The 24,092-nt window shown below is 37.3% G+C and overlaps 1 protein-coding gene across 3 annotated transcripts in view; it reads left to right on the top strand.

Annotated features, from left to right (window-relative positions):
• LOC126841456 (tRNA dimethylallyltransferase) overlaps window positions 1-24,092 on the top strand; it is a 73,637-nt gene that overhangs the window by 35,087 nt on the left and 14,458 nt on the right. For all 3 annotated transcript variants that reach the window (XM_050577952.1, XM_050577950.1, XM_050577951.1), the window contains exons 2-4: window positions 6,440-6,577; window positions 9,449-10,224; window positions 13,040-13,181. In XM_050577952.1, coding sequence (XP_050433909.1) covers window positions 6,509-6,577; window positions 9,449-10,224; window positions 13,040-13,181 — 987 coding nt within the window. In that variant the 5' untranslated portion in view covers window positions 6,440-6,508. The remainder of the gene's footprint in view (window positions 1-6,439; window positions 6,578-9,448; window positions 10,225-13,039; window positions 13,182-24,092) is intronic.

The raw sequence follows: 24,092 nt of genomic DNA, 5'->3' as shown, positions 1-24,092 counted from the left end.
ACTTCTCGCCTATACTTTTAAAGGCTAATAACTCGAGTAATACTTTATCGAACACGACCTTTACATTTTTTTTTCATGATTATCTATTTGAAGTTAGGTACTAGGTTTTTTTTTTCACTGATCTTTGGACATTGGTCACTAATAAATTTTATTAAATACTGGCCGTTATGTAATTAGGCAACCTTAGCTGTTAAATTGCATAACTACAATTTAAGCTTATTGCCTTGCCGTTTGGATGTATTTTTTGGAGTTGCGTCATAGTGTATGTTTTATGGCCGGACGACGATAACGGCTAAATAGCAAGTGTTATATTATTATTATTATTATCATATATTTTTATATGTACTTAAATCTATCGTTATCGAACGGTTGTGGTGACCATTGTACCGTCGTCCGCCTAATTAGTATCTCTTGTATAACCAACCCGGTACCCGTGGAACGGTGGTGTCTCATTAAAAATTTGTTAATTTAAACAGATGATATTAATATGCTGTTTTTTTCGAAAGGGGTTCGGCAAATCGGAGAATACCGTCGTTTCGATTGACCGGTTCGAAAGCAGACAACAATATAATATACACGATTGTCCAGCATACGTGAGGTGCATTATTTTTTGTTCGTGGCTCCTTCGAGTAATAATAATTGTTATAAGTGTGGGCCAGTCCAAGCCAAGCTTGTAATATCCAAGTCCGGGGTGGCGACCAACAGACCGTATAGAAATAATGTTACCCACGCACGTGTGCGCGCTCTCCTGGCTCTTAATAGCAGCAGCAGCAGCACACAAGAAGACCCGGCTGTAAACCGGCGGCTTATTAAATCATAATAAAAAATAACTCGTTGTACTCCAGTACATATAGTATGTGTAATATCTCAGCGGAAGATCAACATCATTAAAAAAAAAATTGCCAATACTAGCGGTGGAATGCGTTGCAATTTATTATTACCTCTCCCCTCGGCAACAACGTTGTGTCTTGTCGATGACGTTCACAATATTTAGCCTCAAGTCATGTATGTACCGATGTATGCTAGATACTAAATTTAACCGCTACACAAATTATAAGATGACCGAAAAAGTCACGAATTACTTTCTTTATTATTATTATTATTTTTTAGTAACTCTATAAATATAAACGCCAATATTCGTGTGCTCGCGCTTTATTTCCCCACATCAAGTCGGTGAACACATCAAAACCAATTTATACTAGTCAAAAAATATGTATAATATTATATTATATATTATATACATACTATATTTAAACATTAACAACAGGATTAGAACTGTACTCTCCCGTGTACTGCTAAATTCAACTTTACCAGTGGTGGTGGTGTGGAGTCCATTGAAGACATTTTAAAAATAATTTAATCAGTTTTAAAAATAAATTATTAGTTATGATTCGCCTTTGAAAATGTATCCAACTTTGTCACTAAAAAATTAAAAGATATGCTATAAAATTCTTCTTCTAAAAGGTACAGGAAGTTTGGAAACTTCTTAAAGACCTGTGACTCGGGGTGGACTGAACGATTGGCCAACAAAGGATAGTAATTAGTACAAAAATTTGTTTCCGACATAACTTAGTAAATTTGCCAAAGAACACTCATCCCTTTTTACAGAATTGAAATCGGACCAATCTAAGTAGTCGAAATTTTGTCAGGGTTTTTGGTTGAAAATGTCAAAAAAAAAATAGACCGCTTTCAATCCCGTTTTATAATTTTATTTCGACTGACAGTTTTATTATTAACACAGTGACAAGACTCGAGAACTTTCCTATGGAAATGTCTCGAACCTACTATAATTGTCTTTTTTAATAAACGAAGAACTTTAACGTCTCGATTTTGATCTTTACTGTTATGGTCCACCACTTATACTAGAGTAAAGTTACCGCGTAACTTAAGAGAAGCCACTCCGTTAATTTTTAAGAAGTAAAGTATAGGAAATTTTTTACAAAATCTTAATTTAGAATTTGAACTATAGTGTAAACGTCTTATTAATACAGTGATGACTGATGATGAGGATATGTTATTGATTGCCATTTTCTTTTGTCAGACTACCACAGTCATTTCTATAGGATAAATTACCACAACATTTGTTTCCCATCAAAACTGCTTTGCGCGGGACAAGTATGTGAGGCCAGTATCAACAGTAGGTTTACCAAATGTTCACAATGTATAGAGAAATACTTTATCTATGGAGATTTATTTTTTTTTTTCAATATCTTTATTTAATATTTTTTTATAAACAAAAAAAAAAAAAAATTAATTTTGAAAAATGTGGTCGACCTGCCAAATCCGGCTTCACACACCTCCGTGACTTAAGAGGACGCCACACTGGCCATTGCTAAGGAGTAAAGTATAGGCAATTTTTCGAAAAATCTTAATTTAGAGTTTGAACTATAATGTATACGAATTAATACTGTATTGAGGGTACTTTGTTGATTGCCATGTTTTGTGTCAGACTATCACAGTCATTTCTATAGGATAAAATACAATGTTTTTGCCATCAAAACTGCTTTGCGTGGATTATTATTTCTCAGGCTTCATATATAGTTAAGGAAAGAAATTTATACATATTATTTATGACAAAATTATCCGTGTTCCATCATCTTTATTTTTTCGATATACCTAATACAACCAACGCTATATTACCATTTTTAAAAAAGTCCTTTTTTAATTAAATTAATTAATTCATTAACTGGTTGAAATATTGAAAAAAGAGCGATGGTAGAACACGGACAATGTTGTTGTCTATATTATGTAAAAATTTGGATTCTCAGTTTCGGTTACAGCTTTTGTAAAATTATTAATCCGCGCAAGGCGTGTCTTCTGAAGAAAATAACGGGTGTGTGGACGTCCTCTTAACTGATCACATTTACCCATTTCCCTGGAAATCCCTAAGACAGTGAGCCTTTTCTTACCCCAGTCCGCCCGCGACGTCCTCGACCCCCCCTACCCCCACTTTCTCCCTACCGTGGTGCTGGTCATATTGTTTTTGTCGTTTTCTGCCCGGTTTAAAAATGCAAATGAACCGGCGACGGCCACGGTTAGTGTGGCGCACGGTGTATAATATTATGTTTTGTGTACATTATGACGTGTAGCGTTTCGGTGTCACCTGGTGGTACTCGGAAAGAAAACCGCCGCAGTCTCGCCTTCCCCTTTTACTTGCCACTTGTGAAAACGGAAAGACGGTCGCCCGATCGTTTCATTGTTGTACAATACATATATATATATATATTATGAAGTTTGTGTGTGTGTGTGTGTGTGTTGTTAAGTCAACCATTGGGTTTCGCTCACGAGTCACGGCCTTAACCCTCGTATATACTTGGTCGTCTCGGCCGTGGTCGCGCAATATCGTCTACCGTCTAGGCCCGTGGCCGTGGATGTTGGGAAATCACCGTTGCGAAACGGTACTATATAACACAAGTACATATGCATTATAATAACACAACACATCAGCCCCGTCGCCGCATCTCACTCTCACTCTCTCGGTGTTAGTAGGTATTAGGTCTTGGGGAGGGAGGTTTGTTTGTCTCTGGTTCGATCTTGTTTTGTTCTTGTACACAACATATTATTGTATATTATCATACACAGCGTGTGCACAAAACGGATTGCAAATAATAATAATAATAATAATACCAAATAAAAAAACCAACACCCCGTAATAATAATTGCGTTACACTAGGCCGTCGCCGCCGCTACCGTGTCCGACATGCTGTGTGTGGATGGGAGAATCGCCCCACCCCTCTCCCATCATAATTCGAGGTCGGCGGAGAACGAAAATTATATAGCGCTGCTTTAACCCGTTACCGAGTTTGCGTTTGTAAATAAACAAATTTGGCCTTATGGTAGTAGTTTATGATAATCATTTCAACTCGACAATGAGCTTCTTCCGAACGGTTTCGGTATCGATTTTTTGGTGTACGGAGGAGGGGCGAGGCACTTGTACCCATTGGCCGTGTTGTACATTTCTAAAATCGCAAGTACAGTGACACAAAGAATAAGATTACACCAGGGTCGGACTGCCGAGCCCAACGGTCTCGACTGTTGTGTGTGCTCTGTGAACAATGGCTATGATAATATACATGTATACATCATTTATGAGCTTAATGTTAACTAATCGGGCCTTGGGTATATTAGCTAGTGTCGCACATATATTATTATAGCCACACATTAAAATAGTTTAGGAATAATTCTTAAAATGTAATATGTACTTTTATTGTATTTAATGATGACTGTTGACATCGCAAAGCGACAATGGCTGGCGCGCTTTTGAGGAGAGCTAAAACTTTTTTGTTAAAAACAGTGCTAGATATGATTTCGTTAATTAGTCTTTCAAAAAGTATGATGTTATATAAAATAAAGTAAAATTATACAACTCGGTTGTGATGCCAGTGACTTGTGGACATGAACTTTTGGCGTTTCTCTAATTTTTTTCAATTAATTTAAGACCAATTTACCTTTAATGCTTTTAAAAAATTGTCTTTTTAACACTTATTCGATATTGTGTGTACATAATACTATACATACCTCCGTGCACATCTTGGGTTAACGTTGAAGTTTGATAAGGACTACAAGTCCAAACATAATATTGTATATTAAACTATAGCCGTGTTGCGGTGAGCCCAATATTTTCCTCTGTGATGCGATTGATGTACCTTTCCCTCGTTTTCCTTCTCGATCGGTTTGTCTCCTTTTGATAATAATATGAATAAGGCAAGATAGATGTACGTTCGTTCTTCGAATTCTCTCTGTACAACCGTCACCATCGGTTCACTCTTCTCAGTTGTGCATTTATTTCTCATTGTTAATGATATTATTATTATTATGACATGATCATGGTCGTAGAGACGAGTGGTAAAAGCGTATAGAAAAACCTTTAACACGATTTCAGGTTATTTTAATTGAGTGTTTACGGAACGCCGGCTAGGCGCAACTCATTCTGAGAATTTTCTAACAAGAACACATTTAAAGACGGTATGAAAATATATCACATTATTATATACTATCCGTGTCTTCTTTTTATAATCTGGCGTTACATTAGTATTTTATTTTACGACTCTTCTTCAATATACTATGGTATTGTCCGCTCTCATGTGGTGAACGACTCATTATTTATCTACCTACAATAATGTTGTACACACGGTGTAGGTACCACATCAAAGCCATAATATATTATTATTATTATTTTTTTATGCTATTGTCGAAAACGCTAAAATTGTTTTCTACAAACCAAAGCTGCGCCAGCGATTCGTCGATGTGTGTAACTTGGAAATCACGGATTTTTTTTTTTTACTTTATTACTTTACTTACTGTCCAGTTTTGCGCTCCAGCCTTTAGTTGAACGTATTTTCATCACTAGAAAAATTGTTTATAATATGGTGACTTGAATATTGCTTATTTCAAATAAGTTTTAAGCTTCGATATTGGTCTTGATACTGTGATAACACGAATGTTATGAATATACAGTGTTTTTTAATCGCTAGCCGCTCAACATCTCACAGTGTTTAATTGGTAATTTAATTGTTGTTTTTAAACAATGTTATCTTAATATCTCTCAAATTGTTCTGTTTTTAACGCCCTCCCAAACCAATTATTTTTATATCAACTTTTAAAACGTTAAACGGTTACGTTTATATTTTATTGACTTTTTAAATTAAGAATGTTTTACTTAAAAATGTTGACCGGTTGAAGTTCAAAAGTCAGGACGGGAGGGGAAGGGGGCGTGCAGATAAAAATAATACTACACTCCACTCGGTGCCCTCCTGCCCTAAGCTTTTGAAACTTTAAAAATAGTTATCCAAAACTAGTTAAAGTCCCAATTGTTAATTAAAAACCCATTGAGATTTATTCTGACTGGCTCTAACTAAAAAAATTATCTTGTATATATATATATATTTTTTTTTTTTTGACAAGAGAAGCATACACCCTTTTTATAGAATAACCTACCCCATTCGGCGATGACTTGGCGTGGCTGTGCGTGCGCAAAAATGGAAGGGCATCGTCGCGCTATGGGGTGTGCACAAAATACAGTAGGCATAAAACTCGCAGCGATCACTGTCTGTAGCGAGCAACAAGTCTCTCACGAGCCAGACAGACACCGACCTACCTCCCCTCGCCCTTCGGTGTGCTCCAGACGGATCAATAAAGGACATTATGCGCCGCCGGCAAACAACCCCTACGACCGACCCCCGGTTTGCTGCGCTGGTGCAATGCTACATAAACCTCTCCTCGTAGTAGAATGTATTTTATTTCCGCTCGACGAAGGGGATGAAGAGATAACCCCCCCCCCTTCCCCCTCTCCCTCCCCGGTTGTGTTTTAAGGCCGGTTTGTCGTTAACACAGCCAGACAATGGGTATTAGAGGGGAAAAAAAATCATCTCGTAACATCTTGTTAATACCGATTGATTATTATAATAATTAACGCGGGTCAAAATTCTGTTGTGCGTAGGTGTACAGAAACCTGGACGTGGCCACCAATAAGGCGACCCAAGAAGAGACTCAGGGCGTACCTCACCACATGATGGGCACGGTAGACTGGGACACAGAATTCAACGTTCACGAGTACAGGAAACAAGCGCTGAAAATCGTATCCTTTTCCTAAACGGTATAAAATAAAATGTGTGGTGTATTTTTTTAAAACGATTATTAAATATATTTATTTTTTTTTTAACACTGGACCGGAGCAATCGCCACCGACGAGTGTGTACGCTTCTCGAAAATAAAACAAACTGTCGCTTCGGGTCGCCGGCCCCTTATTAAGAAGCTCTTGTTCTTTCTTATATTTATATTATAATGTATAATATAATCAACGACAGCGCGGGTCGGCGGCCCTAATGAAGTTCTTTTGTGCGCTCCTCGAAAGTGTCGTCACGGTTCACGGTTTCGTTTATATCGGTTAAACCCAATTCGAAACGTTTTCTTAAGAAGATCTCCACGTTTGTCTCGCCTCTAATACTACCGGTGTGTGTGTGTGTGTGTGTGTGGACCGTAGAGAGCTTTTGCCAGTATTAAAAAACAAATACAGACCTAACGAAGAAGTGCGCCGTAGACGAGACCGACAGTGTATTGGTGCAGTGCAGTGGTCCCGAGGCGACGTTATAGCACAGCAAAAAAAAAAAAAAAAAAACCATATAAAGGGTGCAATATTAAACTTTTAGTCTACACGTGGGGATGGGGGTTAGGTATTGGAAACGTCAAGAGCACTCCTCCTGCCGGCGGCTGTATCTAATTTCTGTTTCCAACGACTCGGCTAAAAGGTTTTAGCGAAACAATGGAGATTTCACGGTATCGGCGCATCAGTATTATTATTATCTTTAAAACCAATTTTCCATTTCATCGACTATAGTGGTCGAATACAACGCGTGTATAAGCAGATTTGTCGGCAGACAGCTTTGTTAGGTTTTTTAGTAGAATAATTGATTTTGTTTTTTCGACGAAAATGTTTTACTAGTTTACTACCGTTGAGAAATAATTGCAATTTTCTAGCGTTTATTTTTGTGAACAAATTTTCGTTTGTGCTATATTATATTGCTATACAGTATTCAAACATGTTTACCGACTTAAATATGGTAAAGTACATATATATATATATATATTTTTTAAGAATAATTTGCTGACCACTCGGCGGCGGCGGCGGCGGCGGTGTGACGGCCGTTTGTAGAAACAAGTTATCGGGCCTTTGCGGTCGGGGGACTAATAATTATATTCCAGGGCACGGCTAAGGGTTGACGAACATGCGGGGAGGGTCCGGAGGGAGGTGGTCCACACGGTCGAATCGATCATTGCCAAAATCGGTTTGACAAATCGGTAAGAGGAGAGAACGTAATACGTGAATGTGTCAAATACAATTGTAATCCGAAACGGTGTGTGTGTGTGTGGACTGGCTAGGAGGGCTAGAGGTTTGCACCTGCTAGTGTAGAAAATCGTATAAGGAAACCGAAAAACCGCGTCTTGGCATTCAGGAGAGATGCACACGTTTGTTTGTCGATACTTGACTAATGTGTGTTACGTTTAACCGAGAACAACACAAGGATGGTGGGGGGGGGTGGTGGTACGCGAGGGGGGATTGTTTTGTAATTAGCCGTGCAAACATAGACGACCGTGACGCAACAATCGGGTGTAATGTCTCGGGCCAAAGCAAATTATTATATCCCTCGTTCGGTAGAAAAAAAAAAAATAGTCGGTTTATCGCCAAAACCTGAATTTCTGGCGGCGTCTCGTTGAGATTTAACTAAGTAGGTAACACGTGTTACAGTTGACAAAAATTTCATATCGGTTTTCAACAGATTAATTATGTTTACAACACATCCTCCTCTTCCGACCGCAGTGCAAGCGCCTGTGTGTTCAGCGTTTTTAAACTAGGGGTACAAAAGCGTCCTTGACTTCTTATATATGTGTGCGGAGTGGCTCGTTTCCAATACGACGTTGCGCAAGTGCGTTTATTGTGTTTAGTCCGTGTCGCTCTCGTTAAACAAGGCCGTTGATAAAAAAAAAAACTACGGCCAAGTTCGGGTTTCCCTTCCTCCCCTTGTTCTTTTGTCCTGCGCTTAATAATACAGTTATTACTGTATTCGGACGGGTCTGAGTCACGGGGGCAACCCGCTAAGCCTGCACGCCCGGACCACGGTCACGTGCACGTGCCACCCCTTAGACAATCGTAAACGCCTGTAGAGAGGGGTTGGAAAAGTTTATGGCCGGGAGGCCCTGACAAAGGTGAAATGCGTTTTCCAACTACGTGCGACTGACTTGGGTTCTTTGTTGACACGTGGTGGCGACGAATTGCGCATTTCGAACCGTGGTTGGAACCGACCCGAGGTCCGCGGGTAAGACAAAGGAATCATAATCGTAGTGTGTGAGTGAGCGTGTGTACAAAGGTGTGAAGTGATATAGTTTTGTCGAAACAGTTTTTAGTTTGAATAGTTCATCAATTAGGGTTTGAATATGAGCCAAAGTGTTCGAATGAATTACACAATTTATCAAAATATATTAAATTAACAGTCTCGGTTGTGTGTCGAGCGTTGTACGAGAATACATTATATCGACTAAAATGTTGCTAAAATGTTTAAAATATGGTTTTGAAATTGTCAGTTAACGCCTTTGTCATCCCACTCACCCCGAAAACTGTGTATTTTTGCCAATCGGAGAACCCTAATGACAGTACTGGAATGAAAAATTAGCCATCTGACTGAATAATGTACCGTTATTTTGGGTCAAGTTTTAGTTTCGGCATTTATTTCAACTTGAATCTAAAACAACCGTGGACTTGGTAAAACGCATTGTGGTGCGTAACTGAAAAACAAATTTTAAATCGCCGACAAAGATGCAATTACATATTAGAGTTTAAATTAACATTTTGCAAACATTTATCTACGCCTAACTACTTAAACACATAGGGCGCATCACGTCCTCATCGTCACACCATTGTTGTTTGTTTGCCTTGACTTTGCCTGTACGTCAGATCCGTGACATTTACTCCAGAGGAAAAGTGCCTATCGTGGTCGGAGGCACTTACTATTACATCGAATCGATCATATACAACAATCTGGTGTGGTCGAAAACTGACGACGAAGTGGACGAAACTTTGGACGACCCGTCGGCGGCGGAGGCCACAGACTTGTCGTTGGACGCGTTTCGCCAGTACCGCATGTTCCGGCACAGCAACGACGCCGTGACGGCCGTGGACACCGCGGACGCCGCTCGACACTTGTATCGGGAGACGTTGGCCGAGACGGCTCGCTTCGTCAAGCACACGGTGTCCAAGCTGTCGCACAAACAGCGCCGGAATACGTTTGCGGACGCCGCCGACGGTCCGGTGTCCAAAAGCGGCGGCGTACCGCCGGTCGAGCGCGAGCTGTCCGCTCTGTACTCGCACGGAGTGCGGTGCTTGGACGCCTTGACGGCGGCCATACGCGACGGCCTGTCCGCGGACACCGTACGATTCGACGTGCTGGCTGCCGACGGCGATGGCCGCTTTTCGTGCGCTGACGTCCAGCGCCGACTCGAGTCGCTGATGGCCCTGGCGGAAAAGCACGAAGAAGCCGTGAAAAACGCACTGTACAAAATGCATCGCGAACTGGAAATGCGGGCCCAACGCGTCATGTTGGCACTTTTGGCCGACCAAGAAAAAACCGTGGTCGACCTACTGTCGCCTGAAATGCTGAAGGCCCACGCTCTTTACTTTGACCCCGTTACCGCCAACACGCTTCATCCACACAATGTTCGCAAAGTTTTCAGGTCAGTTGCTTTATTATGTTTTACCATTTAACATTTAGAATTTACAAATTGAATCCGTAAATGAACTGTAAATCTCTTGTGATTTATTGTATAAGAAAATAAACCGTCCGGTTCTTAAAACTTCCAATGCATCCTATTATCGCATTAATTTGCTTTGGATAATAAAACTTAGAAATTGATTCATTATAATGGACTTTAAAATAATGTTTATCCAATTTTTTTATTTTTATAACACAAAGCGGGTTAATTATATATTAACTATGCGGGTGTGCTGCGACTTATATAGAAACATGGCTTTCGAAAGAAATCCTTTGGAGGGTAGTAGTGGGTGGTGTGAATCCAATTGACGTTGGCTGCGACTTCCAAACATTTGTGTTGGTATAGCATTTAATTCACTAAGATGTTATTGATGGTTTCATTTTCTATGAGACATTGACAATGAAAAACAAACAAAATTCTGTTAATTGTCTCGCGTTTCATTGACTTTCAACTGAAACGATAATGTTTTTCCATAGTTTGGTAGTCTAGCAAACTATTAAGATGTCATTATCAGGACAAAACTCGGGTTTGGGTTATTTTGTCAACTTCGATAGCTTTTAGGGACTGCTTTTGTTTTATCACCATAATAAATGTATTAATGTATTTCAGTGGGTATGTAAATCATGTATAGGCTAATAGTTTATCTCTTTTCCACTCTGCTTGTATCCTATTAGTCATTTGTGTTGAGCGGTCTATTTTATGATATTTTCTACTATTATTATTGTCCGTTAAAAACGGCACATTAGCTATATTATGCTTCATTATGTAACGAGGGCAAAAATCATTTTAAATGTTTAACAATTAGCCGGAACCTATAGAAAACCAATAAAAAATAGACTGTAGTGACGGTCATAAAAAAAATTGTTATTTTTCGATAATAAAACGACACCGACAAGTGCTCGTTGTTAACGTTTCGGCGGCAGTGGCGATCTCGTTAGAAGATTTCCTATTTAATACTTCCGCCGGACATGCTTTGAGGATTTGCCATCCGTTAGTTTATGGGGTTACCAATATAGCAATTATATAAGAGATAAAGCTGATGAAATAACCAAATGTGTACACAACTATCAGCTGGGACAAAGTATGGTATAATATATTAATTGTATTTAACCGTTACAATTCAGTAAAAAAAAGTCATTAATATATTGTGCTAGGGTGGTTTTACAGATAACCAGACAATAAGGTTAAACTGTTGGGATTGTTAACGTTTTCTTCTCTAAATCCGCTCATAGTCATAACCTTGTCCACCGTGATTGAACCTGAAACCAAGTATCTTAGACCGTATAGTCTCGTGGTACAGTTCATATGTGTAGTTATGTATCATGTACAATTCCTGTGTGTATTTTAGTTGGTTTTAATACAGTGGCGTGCACAGAGATATGTGTCGATAACCTTTCATAAAACTCACCTGTTTACACAAAAAACTATTTTCCCATCAGAGTATTTATCTTCTCGTTTTTTTTTTCGGCCCTACACTGTTTGTTTTTATATAGTTATGCGTTGTTGTTTTGTCATCAGCGCACCTAAAACACTAACCGATATTTGTTTGCTGGCGTTGTTATTGTGTTTCGTACGCCGAAGATCATTGACAAGACTGTGCGGCAGTGTTGTGTTCTGTATACAAATTCCATACAGCCGCGATAATATTATAATATTCGTAGTAATCCTGAGAAGATCGACGGGGGTAGCAGATGGTCGCGGCCTATACTACTCAAGATAGAGATGAACCCACACACGCATGCCGCGATATTTATCTCGGCCTACGCCCTCGAAACCGTTAAAACACTCATGCACTACTAATATGATATTTCACGCCATTTTCTAAGAGAGTGCCCTGACATCCGTTTTCACCGCTTTGCTTCTTCTGGACAATCGCCCAAAGTGATGAACTCGCCATGGACATTGTTCGATTCGGGTTAATGTTTCTTTCCTCGTTGTTTTGCCCATCGGTCGGTACCCTATATTATGATAAAACAAGTTTTTACCCCTTATCTTGAAATATTATTGATACTGTTATCGTTGATATTATCATCTATCACAACCGTATATCGAACGGTATTTTTTTATTTTTCTTCCAACCACAGATGTATACTATTTAATAAACTAGATTGCCAAGTGTACATGCCCCGCCAATAGAGATAATCCGCCATCTTTGTGGGAATTAGAACCGATCGCACGATTAAAACAGCTGTTATCACTGATAGTATAGAACCACAGACATACTTATATATTATTATTCTATACATACATAAATCCCACAAAAATGGCCGACGTCCACTTCCACTTTCTTATCACTAGTCAGCAATGGAGTTTATTATGTAGATATCTCTACTATGTGCTTCTAACTAGGCAGACCTACTTTGGTCCTGGTCCGAGATTTGTCATCTTGGAATCGCTATCATTTCACCGACACGGTTGTAATTTATTATACGGCAGCTATACCGACGTCGTTGGTAGGATAAGAAAAGATTCTCACGAATGCCGTAGCTGCGCCCGGCCATATTATACAGGAGGAGTGGCGCGGTTCAGATAAAAAAAAATCATATGTGTAGGTACATCATGTGTTGTGGTACCATATATATTTTCACTGGTTATCTAATTTGTGTGAAGTCACGCGATGTGCTGCGTCATTCGTGTGCTATGGCCGTCGTTATCTCTCTTCCCGAGTCACCTGACCCCCAGACCGACAGCTGATAACAGACATATGTGCGGGGCGACTGATAACGAAACATTCTCACAAAATGGTATTCACGTGCTTTAAACGTCTTATTTCCAGGTGCATACAGATTCACTTGATGCGAGGCCGGAGACAGAGCGAACTGCTGAAAGAGCAGAGGACCCGAGTGAACGGATCCGACGTACCGGTGGTCGCCTTGAGGTTCCGTGAGGTGCACATGATGTGGCTGACGTCCGACATGGTATGGAGACGATTTTTATGTACACCCTGTTAAAAAAAAACACCCCTAGCGCGTTGGTGTTAACGAGCCCTAAGTATGTACAAACACGTGCACGATAAAAGGCCAACAACCAAAACGGTCAAAGAACGAACCCTAAAAAAAAAAAAAAAAACTATAAAATATTGACCTTTTTAACGGCTCTGCTATTAACGGATTTTTTGTTGGGTAGTAAAAAAAAAAAAAGTAACTTAAGCTTCGCTAAAACGGGAAAAAACGTTTGGGGCAATTCTCCGAGGCAATTCTTAGATAATCCAACTAGGCACGACTGTTAATTATATTAGTCTGTTGGTCTTAACTCGAAAAAAGGATATTGAACTTAAAAGGTACGTTTTTGTTTCGTGGGTAAAATGGAAAAAGTAACAATTATTATCAATTTTGGGTTGAGAATATTTTGTTTAGGCCAATGCTTGTTTTGATCATATATTTGTGTTTAATTTTACCATTAATGTTATGTAAAGTTCATTGGGTTAATTATGTATCACATTACAACTTGACAACATTGTGTAATAATAAGTATTATATAGTTTGTAAGTTACTCGAACGTTATTGAATAACATTTACAATTACATACCTGATATCAGTTTTTTTTAATTAATGATTTTAGTTGTTGATGGTTCATGTTTAGGTTTGACTTTGTTTGCCGACAACGTTTGAAGGTTTCATTTTCAAATCAACCGGATTAGATCATATTTTTGCTATCGTTAAGCTATTCATAAATTAGAGGACATTATGTTTCCTTATTTAAATTAATCGCTATTTGTTTAACATTATGTGCCTGGGCCCTGGAAATGATTTAAATACAAATTGAAAAAATTAAAACTTGACGAGTAAATTTCAAATGATTTATTTAAATAAGTAATAATCGAATTCAATACGAATAATTCAAATAATAAATGTATGTGTGTGCTTATACATATTCATTTTTTTTCAACTAATTTTAGAATCACTTGACGATTAAAAGGCGCATATCGATTGATCAGTAACCATCCCAAACAAATCATTAAGTAGCGACAAATTATTGGTAACTAACTCAACGGGTATTTTTAGACTTTGACTAGACAGTGCCGTTTTTGATTACTGTCAATATTCCGTTTTGGGGTTTCAGGATTTCTTTCTTAGGTACAAAGCCCACATGTGTTGCTTGAAAAAAAAAATATTGTAATAGATGATAATAATTATTGTATTGGCGGTGATAAAGGACGTTTGATAAGAGACTGCTGTTGCTTCTCCGGTCTGTGAATATCAAATTTTATCAGTAAAACCGTTTTGCCGCGAGCACAGTGTGATTGTTGTTTTGGGAAACCGATATAATTTATTATTTTTTTTCATGAAAGTAAGAGTGTAATAAATGCCGACAACGGTAAACACACATAAACGCGTGCCCTGTGTTACAGCTACATTAATGCACAGGTACACACACACACACACACATAACATTATATTATAGCGTACACACAACACAGGTAATAATAGGTCCGGGGTACCGACGGGTATTATTATTATTATGATGATGTGTGTTTGAAAACACTTTTCGCTATTAACCAAAACGTTTTTTTTTTTTATACAACGCTGCTATTACACGGCCGGCACCTACTCATCGCGGTTTAATTGGCCAGTCTAATTTCTAGCTAGACACCTATGTACATATTATATATACATGTATAAATGGATTATTATTGGAATCTTCAATGCCGTTGTCCGTTTCTGCAAAAATATGTGCAAATTACACCGTTCTCGTTTCGTGTGCGGATCGGTTGATAACGTTGAAATTTTAATGTATAAAAATAATTATGCTCTATTTCTGTCCATTAATCTATTTATGTTACTTTAGACGGTGCGTCGTCGTTAATCGCCGTTCGACTAATGTGTTTCGTATTTAATTATATTGTATTTGGGCAAATGCCGAGTTAAGTTTAAAGACCTTACTACGGGGATACACAGCAGCGATGCTTATTGTATTTAAACGGGGAAGAAGTTTGCCAAAAAAAAAAAATTACAATAGTATTTTTTTTTTTTTGCGCATAGTTAAACCGTAGTCGATTTAGTCTATATTGTAAATTCCACACGGTTGACGGTCGTGGGAGTTTGAACTGGGCGGGAAAATATTAGTATGTTATCTAAACGTCGCAATAATATGCGCTAATAGTTCTTAACACATTTTTACATTACATTGCGTAGGTAATTTATTTTATTACAATGAATATAAACTTTTTAGAATTCTTTTTATATAAAAAAAAAAAAATAGAATCTAGGTATTTTATCCGCTCTACGTGAAAACATTGAATCATGGATACGTTTTCTCTTATCACTTATCGCTTATCATTTTTCTCCACAGATATGCATAATAGGCTGGATTGCTAGTGATAATTATGAAAGTCGACGTCCGCCATTTTTGTGGGATTTATGTATGTATAATAATATAATAACTGTGATTCTGTGTTATCAACTTAATAAGGTTCTAATTCCCACAAAGATGGCGGAAAAATATAGTAACTTCAATTATCTATATTGGCGGCATGTACACTTGTCAATATAGTTGATTGTATATGTATGTACCTGTGTTTATCTCTTATCACGTGAAAGTGTAACTCGAACATCGCCGATATGAAATTTCTTGTATCCAGCCAATTGCATTAATATGCAACGCATATCCATGATTAAAAAAAACATCGTGGCCCACTTCGGCTTAACAAACCCAAAATTTTGGTTTGTCGCGTTAACCCCCCCCCCCCCCTCCCAAATAAACCACCGGACTGACCTAACAAATTTGGTATTTTTAGTTGCCTGATTTTTTTTTTGCGTCGGTGCACGTGTGCCGCGTGTGTCAACCAAACACGTTATAACGACATTTAAATTATTGTACAATTATTATTATTATTCATTTTATAACACTGTTACGGTCGACGATGATAATGATGATATTAAAATTTTGGCTTTATTAATTTCGTGTTCCTATACCGTCGTGGCCACAACCAACAGCAAAAAAAAAAACACAGACGGAAGCGGCGTACGTGCCATAACGGTGGAGGCCGGGGCCAAAAAAAAAAACTCCCGCTCCTTCTCCTCGTCGCCCTCCCCTTTCCCGCCGTCGGTGTTGTATATATTATTATTAATATACATATATATATATATATATAACTATAGTAGATCCGATATGACCGGCCTTGACGCTGGCCGAAATAAAAATCGCCGGACAGACCGACGCCCTTGTACCGGCATGTTCAACCGTGTGCAGAAGGCGGAGACCGGATCAAGGGCACGACATTGGTTTTGCCCGCTATTTTTCCACGGTCCCCAACTACACTACTATTATTGTTGTTCTTACAATCCGACCGAAATATTCAATTATTATTACTGTCAATCGTATTGTATTAGTATATTTTATTTCACTCTCGGCGGTTTCGCTCTCTCGTAATAGTTCTCGGCGTGTACTACTTATTTTATTCTCGATTTTTTTTTTTTTTTTGTAAATACCAATACAAAAATACTATACCGTATTATACCTACCGCGTTTTCTGTACAACAGCTCTACCGTAGGCGCCGCTCGGTTTCCCTTTCGTGCGCCGCCGTAGCGTCGTCGTTCACTTTCGGTTTCGCGCTCGTTTCTTATACTATTATTATTATTATTATATCATCCCGTATAGTAGCTGTTACATTATTATTATTATTATTGTCTACTATTATTATCATACACAACATACACGTCCCCAGTCTCGTCGAAGAAGAAAAGGAAAATACAAGTATTTTACCCCCACCCCCATTCCTCCGTCTCTCCTCTATTCTGGTCCCGGATTGCTGTTTGTTTTTTAAAAAAATTCGGGAGTCGGGGGGGGGGGGTTGTTCCGTTATTAAGTCAACCGAGTACAGAGCAGTTGCAAAATGTGTACACCCGCATACCCGTTTGCAGTGGAGAATAGCTAATGTGTAAAAATCGAAGTTGTCGGTATGACTAAGTCGATTGTCCCAACTCGATAAATGTCTCCATAAAAGCCCGAGAAAGTGTTATAAAATACATACTTGCTAAACGATAAATAAACAACGACCTTGATGTATACAAATTTCAAAAAACAATCTGACATTCTGTTGAAACCTAAAAATTGTACATATATTATAATTAAACAAAGCGTTTTATACAAGTCGTATAAAATGTGTGTTTCAACAACTTAAACTAAAACGTAATTATTTTATTGTGTTAACTGTAGTTGCGTTATTTGCTTATATTATTATAACAATAACAATAATAATAATAATTTATGACTAATTACAATTCATACTATTACATATTACACCTATTTGTATCGGTATGTATTTTCACTGGCTTCTCAGCTCTTGAGGGTTTTCTACACTAGTATTCATATTAAGGCGCATCGTTTAGGCAAATTTTGAATAAAACAACATTTGAGTTAACATTTTTAAACTCCTACATTATTAACACAGTAAAGCAAGGCGTCTATTTTGAGATGTCATACTTTTTCAAATTGTATGACGCATACAGAGACCATATTTTTTTTTTACCAAACCGTGTTTTTGATTTAAGCTAAGTTCTCAAAAAATAATACTAACGATGTCTGGTTTTGAAAAAAACATTTGAATTCTTCTCCGTTTTAAAGCATCGCTCGGTACATGAATTTAAAATGACATTAAGTGAACACTAATTATTTCTATTTGGAAAATTGTAATTTTTAAGGCTTTTCGTTAATTTTAATTAATAACACCATAAACGAAATTTAAATAATGTACTTCGACCGATGCAACAAGCAATTGTTGATAAGTCTTCAGTGTGTTCTCGCATCGTGCCCGTTAATCTATTTTGATTAATTAGGAGGTTACACAAGTCACAACATTGTACGAGTAGTATTTATACAATCGGGTTACCTTGCGGATTGCTTACTTGTATTTTTTAAACTATTTTGTTTTATAATTATTACTTGAATGATTGAATAATACTCGACTTCTTTATTTCCTTGCAGATTTTTCAATTTTTTTTTTCGCAATAACTTATTTTTTAACCCACAGACAGTTTTAATCCCCCCCCCTCCCTGTTAAATACGCTATTATTTCGATGGTAGTCTAAGATGCATAATTATTATTTCAGACAGACGTTTTTATGATGATAATTGTTTGCATAGACCTCAAGTCTTATTCACTACTACTGTATACACTAGATAGAATACCAGACACTCAAGGTGAAACGATGGTGACATACTTAGGCGTGTGCGTTTCGACGTCGTGTAATTGATTTAGACTCGAGCAAATAAGAATTTTGTGAACTTCTTGGAAAAGTCACTGTTCAACGGGCATTAAACCGCAGTAGGTATACAGGTGATTTTCTTCAATACCGATTGGTCCGTTTAACTAAGACACTCGTTTGTCGTTCTTATCGTTTCCTCGGGAATCTCTTTGGAAAATATTTTGATTTATGCTAGTCACAGTGTACTCAAATACATTTTTTTTCAAAATCAATCTTAACGATATCTTAGCTAGGTTTCCCGCGTCATAACCCAGATAGGGTTATACATTTTTTATTTTTTGGTAGTTCAAGATATTTGATAATAATAGCATTGGTTGGTTACTAATGTTTTCTGTAGTAGTTCGCCTTAGAATTCGCAGCATACCATTGTTGTACACACGCTTGATAAGTAACAGCGCACGCTATTGAATTTTTAATTGTTCGGCTGTCATAAAAAAATACATAATATATTGTATACAAATTATCCATTCATCCGGCAGCGTTTTTCGCGTGTGTGTGTACTTAGATAAAACCGGTTTATTTCGGCTAATATATTATAAGTATTTCCTGCGGGTTTCACACGGTGGTTCACTGTAGACGATTTGACTTTGGCCCCTTTCCTATGAGGTGTATTTTTTTTTTCTGTGATCTGAATAATGTTATGAAGTGTTTTGTAACATTATGATTATTGTATTTGCCGTGCACACTAGTGTTGTACAAAAAGCGTTTGCCAGATGCAGGAAATAGCTGATATTATTTTAGTGTAACTCCAACGAACGACGTTGTGCTGCATGTACACACTTAGCGCTGCGGGAGATATTCTGCGAATATTTTAATACTTACATGAATGACCCCTAGTAGGTATTAAAAAAAAATTACTCACCGAAATAATACAACTTTAAACTGATTAGGTTAGGCCACCAACAGTGGCGTCGTGTGGGTGTGCAGCGTGTGAAATCAATAGCGAACGAAAACGTGATGAATGTATAATTTACGAATTATTAACAATTATTATCAGCGTGTCCTTACTTGGCGGGTTGTGCTTAAGACGTCGGGTGCCGCCTTACCTATGGACTTTATTGCTGACCGATGCGGATCGAAATCCCAATGTGATGTGTTGTAGGTACGTTTTTGTAGTGTAAATATTATTATTATCATGTGAACCGCCGTGTAGGCCGTTAGTTAATTTTCAACCTCGATAAGTTTTTTTTTATTGTTATTGTAATGATACGGCTGGTATTTTTTAATATAAAAAAAAATATATATATATATAATGTGACATTATGGCAATGTGTTGTGGTGTTTTATGATAATTATCATCCGCACAAAACACACTGACATAGTTCCGAATGGCTTAAATAAAAACAACGTACGGAAATAAAATATTCACCGTGTCGTTTTGATAATTATTTTAGTAAATTTTTTGTCAATTATAATAAAAAGTGTTGTGATTGCATAATGATTTTCTTGTTTATCACAACTCACTTGGGTTTTTTATAAGTTCAACAAAGGTTTTGTTTTAGTACAGATACTTACCGGGTATACCCAACAAAATTCATATTTCAGGTAAGATACCAAATATTTGCTGGGTTTAAACCACCAGGTATTGGCCAGGTTTGCCAGGTATTTTCCGAATTAAACCGTAAACTATCCAAAAATTTTCCGATCCCTGTTTACTGGTAGGGTTAAGCAATGTGACTATGGATTTGAGCTTTTACTTGGTTTAGTCAATCCCAATTCGTTTCCTACGTCTCTTAACACCCACCAGACCTCCTATTCATGACAGTCCGTAGAACGAATAAATTACTTGCCTTGTACGCATTCCTTTAATGACTGAACCTATCGTCATCATCATCATCCACCTGTTTTTCCATTTCATTCTCGACTCTAGCGTAGCTCTCTGCTCGCCCACGCCTTTTTTTAATCATTTCTCATTCCAACGTCGTCCCGGCTTCTCCTCTACCTTCTTATCCGTCTTGTACACGCTTGCGCCGAACATTATCTTTTTTAACGCCCTACGCTAGTTTACTGTTTTGCGTTTGCTTTCCTATTATGATGTATTTAGACATAAATAAAACGCGGAGAACGATGACCGTTTTACGATGCCGTTTGGGAGCGAATAAAGCACCTTTATGAAATTTAAACGACCATGTCTGATGTCCTGTGCTGTGTACAATGGTATTGCGTGTCCCAGTCGCAGCCGACACATTGTCGTTATTGCAATTCGATACTTGGGGATACATACCCGCAATATACTTTATGTAATAAACTCAGTACTTGGGAGTGTAGTTTATATAAATGTATATAATATATATATATACATACTGCGGGGTAGGCGTGGATCCCGACCAGCAGACGTTCGATAATTTTATTCCTTTGCACAAATGTATTTATTATTATTATCATACGGACAACGACTTTTATTGCTTTTTTATAGCTCACATGTACACATAAACGAAGGCTTTTAAAACCGCGCTTCTAAATTACACATGCGGTATGTATCACATCGATATTGCTAAAATATTACAACGAACTTTAATAGATATAAACTCCATAGAAACTTTTCCAGAAAAGTTGTTCGACTTATCAACCCCCCAGTTGGTTTTGTCTTGCCCCACAGGGTGAATTACACACAAGTACGTTTGTCGGATTATTATTTTAGTAGCAGACTACCGTGAGAAGTTCTAGGAGAATAAAAATTGCCCCAAAAACGATGATGCGCGCCACTCGTCTGTGTACAGTCTATAAATGAGCGCACATATTCTGACCGGGGGACCACGGCGTCGCATGTTTTGAACCTCTTAGACGGAATACTTATAGTATAATATGTGTATTTTAAGTATATTGTCCATTCGTAGACGTTGCTACACCACGTGCTCCTCTCTGATCCGACGCGCCTACGCGTTTGGCGATTTTCCAGCGTTACAACGACCGGCAAAAAAACTTCTTCCGAATCGTCCGTCGCCGTCTACAGGAAATGCCCTTTGAGTTCAACCACAAATTTTCCGCTTTACTGCCACCAATGTCGATACAATCTCTGTCCGTATAGGTATTAATCTTCTGTAACAGCAACAACAACAGCTGTCGTTTACAAAGGAACAGACTATACAAATAATTCGATCATGTTATATTGTGGTGAAGAACATAAACCAAAATAAAAATATTGCTTGCCGCAATTAAATGACAGTACCTCCTCAAAGGATGGGTGCTACAAAAAAAAAAATTAGATCATGGAAAAACGAATAGACGGTTTAAAAATTTGTCGGTTTTGGCTTTTCTCGAATATTCTATTCCGAAACTATTTTTGTTCTTTGAATAATTCTCGATGAAATAATAATACATTATTATACAACACACATTGGCCTCGGGGAATGCAAACCGTGATGCCGGCTTGGTAAAATCAGTATAGAGCACCCTTAATATTATACTGGCTGGTCACGATTGGTCGATTGGACAAGGTCCAACGCTTTATGACTAACGAATGGCAATCGTGGCTGACCGACACAACAGAGATTCCTCGGTTTAACGAGCCGGGCAATTTATGTTGTGTCGGTGTAATGCTTTTGAAAGCTCTCGTGCAATAAATATGAGCTAAGGTTTTCGCCCTGCGAAGAATTTACTGGTGTGAACGTTCGCGCGGCATTGACCATGCTAATAGACGGTTATTATGATGAGTGAATTTGCACAAGTTAAGTGCTTGTAAGTATATATGTATATGTACACATTATATTTGACTCTCGTCTCTTCTAGGATATGACTAATGAGTGTAATAATGTCTCTTTTAGGAGAAAACACTATAACGAGCAAATAAGATTAAACAATGTAAAACGGTGTCCGAATCGTCGCTATATAATTGTCCATAGCGGTCAGTAGGCCAGAATGGTATCTATTATTATATGATGGTTCAACGTGTTACTGGCTGATAAAATGTAGCTAAAAATATTGAACAGTTTCAAATAAGCTTTAATTATCATCATTAGTCTTATTTCTAAACGTTCATCGTAAGAGTTGGCGAAAATTTGAGGTTGTTTTTTCGGTTTTATATTTATTTTTTAAAAATAATTTTATCGAATCGAGTCTATAGTTTAAACAATATAAGTGGATGGGTATAACTATTTGAGTAATTTACATGTATCCAAATTCACCAGTAATAATAAGTACTATATTTTATCCAAGTGTATGACCGTCATTTATATTTTAATTTTTGATCATTTTTCGCGCTTTTTTTTAAATAAAATTCATATTACTTATTCACTTTTTACTTAAATGTTCATGTATGAGTATGAAATAATAAGAGTTTATACTTAATAGATTGTTGTATAGACAAAATACGTTTGTTATTGACTGAAAGTGGTAAAAAACACTTTTAATTAAAGAGTTTAAAAACCATTAGGCTGGATCGAAATCGTCCCTACTGGTTTTTAATATCAAAAAACTTTCTAAATAAAGAGTAATGTAAAAGTATTTTTTTATAATATTATGCTGATCGTTATTGATATCAGTAACTCAATATTTAAACTGGTTCTATGATTGTGTTTTGGACTACGAAAAAAGCGTTAGCGCGCTTTACATACATCACCATATAATTTGGATATACCTGATTGATTTTTGACTTAAGTAATTCACCTGTCTGGCAAATACAAAGATAAACGGATTCGTTTATAAATTGGCTTGCCGGTGTTTAGACTTTAGATTAACGAAAAGCTTTGAAAAACTATTTTAGAACATTTAAACACTGTACATTTTTGATAACATCACTTGCGTAGTTTTCATGATAATAATACAATGTATATAGTATTTCCTTATTAGAACCTGCTCATTACTTTGTTGTTGAAATTATCGATTGTAACGTTTAAAGGTGAACATAGTTTTTAATTTGTTAAAATAGCACAAGTGGTCGTACAAAGATAATGGAAACAATGTGTGCAATTAACCTTTCACCTAATTCTAATATTAAAATTAGTGGATAAGACAAGATTCGTGTTTTCTGCGTGCGTTAAATTAAAATTAAATGTTGTGTTATTCCTTCTTGAAACATTTGATAAAACTAATATTGAACAAGGAAAACAAGATAATAGGATTAGTCACGAACGTTGCAAGCAATTCTGCAGGACTTGTTCGGCGATTGGAGTTTTTGACTAAGTATAATACTTATTTGTTTGTCGTTTTGTAAAACTGAGAAGCTGCAAAGGAAAACGGGCTGTATAGAGTGTACCGTGCGTCTGTTTAGTTCATATCGAAACCATTAAAGTGTGTAAATTAATTATTAGCTCTAAATTCCAGCGCGCATACTTAGTAGGCACCGGTTTTCTACCGCCCATACATATTATAATTATAAGTAAGTACATAATAATAATATTGGCAAAACCACATTGTTTCAACGTGAAACATTCATAATTGTGTAGTATATAAAATTAAGATATTATTATTCAAATGCCTTTTTTGATAGAAGGAAATCGTTTTTGTTGATCTGAGTAAAATGTTTAGATAGGTCAACGGAAGTTAACTATAGACTTATTAAAATTATTTATAAATTTGACAATTTTTATGATAAAGCCAACAATGTCCATAACTGCCGTTAACTCCCCCATCTTACCTCATATTTCCTTAGATTTAGAATCTTCTAGTGCCGCTGTCATTTT

This window comes from Adelges cooleyi, unplaced genomic scaffold, assembly GCF_023614345.1.
Source record: "Adelges cooleyi isolate 19-005CV unplaced genomic scaffold, UGA_ACOO_1.1 ACOO_flye_CR_arks_rails_tigmint_CR_PRNA_381, whole genome shotgun sequence".
Lineage (NCBI taxonomy): Eukaryota > Metazoa > Arthropoda > Insecta > Hemiptera > Adelgidae > Adelges > Adelges cooleyi.
This window is presented reverse-complemented; position numbering and strand designations above follow the sequence as displayed.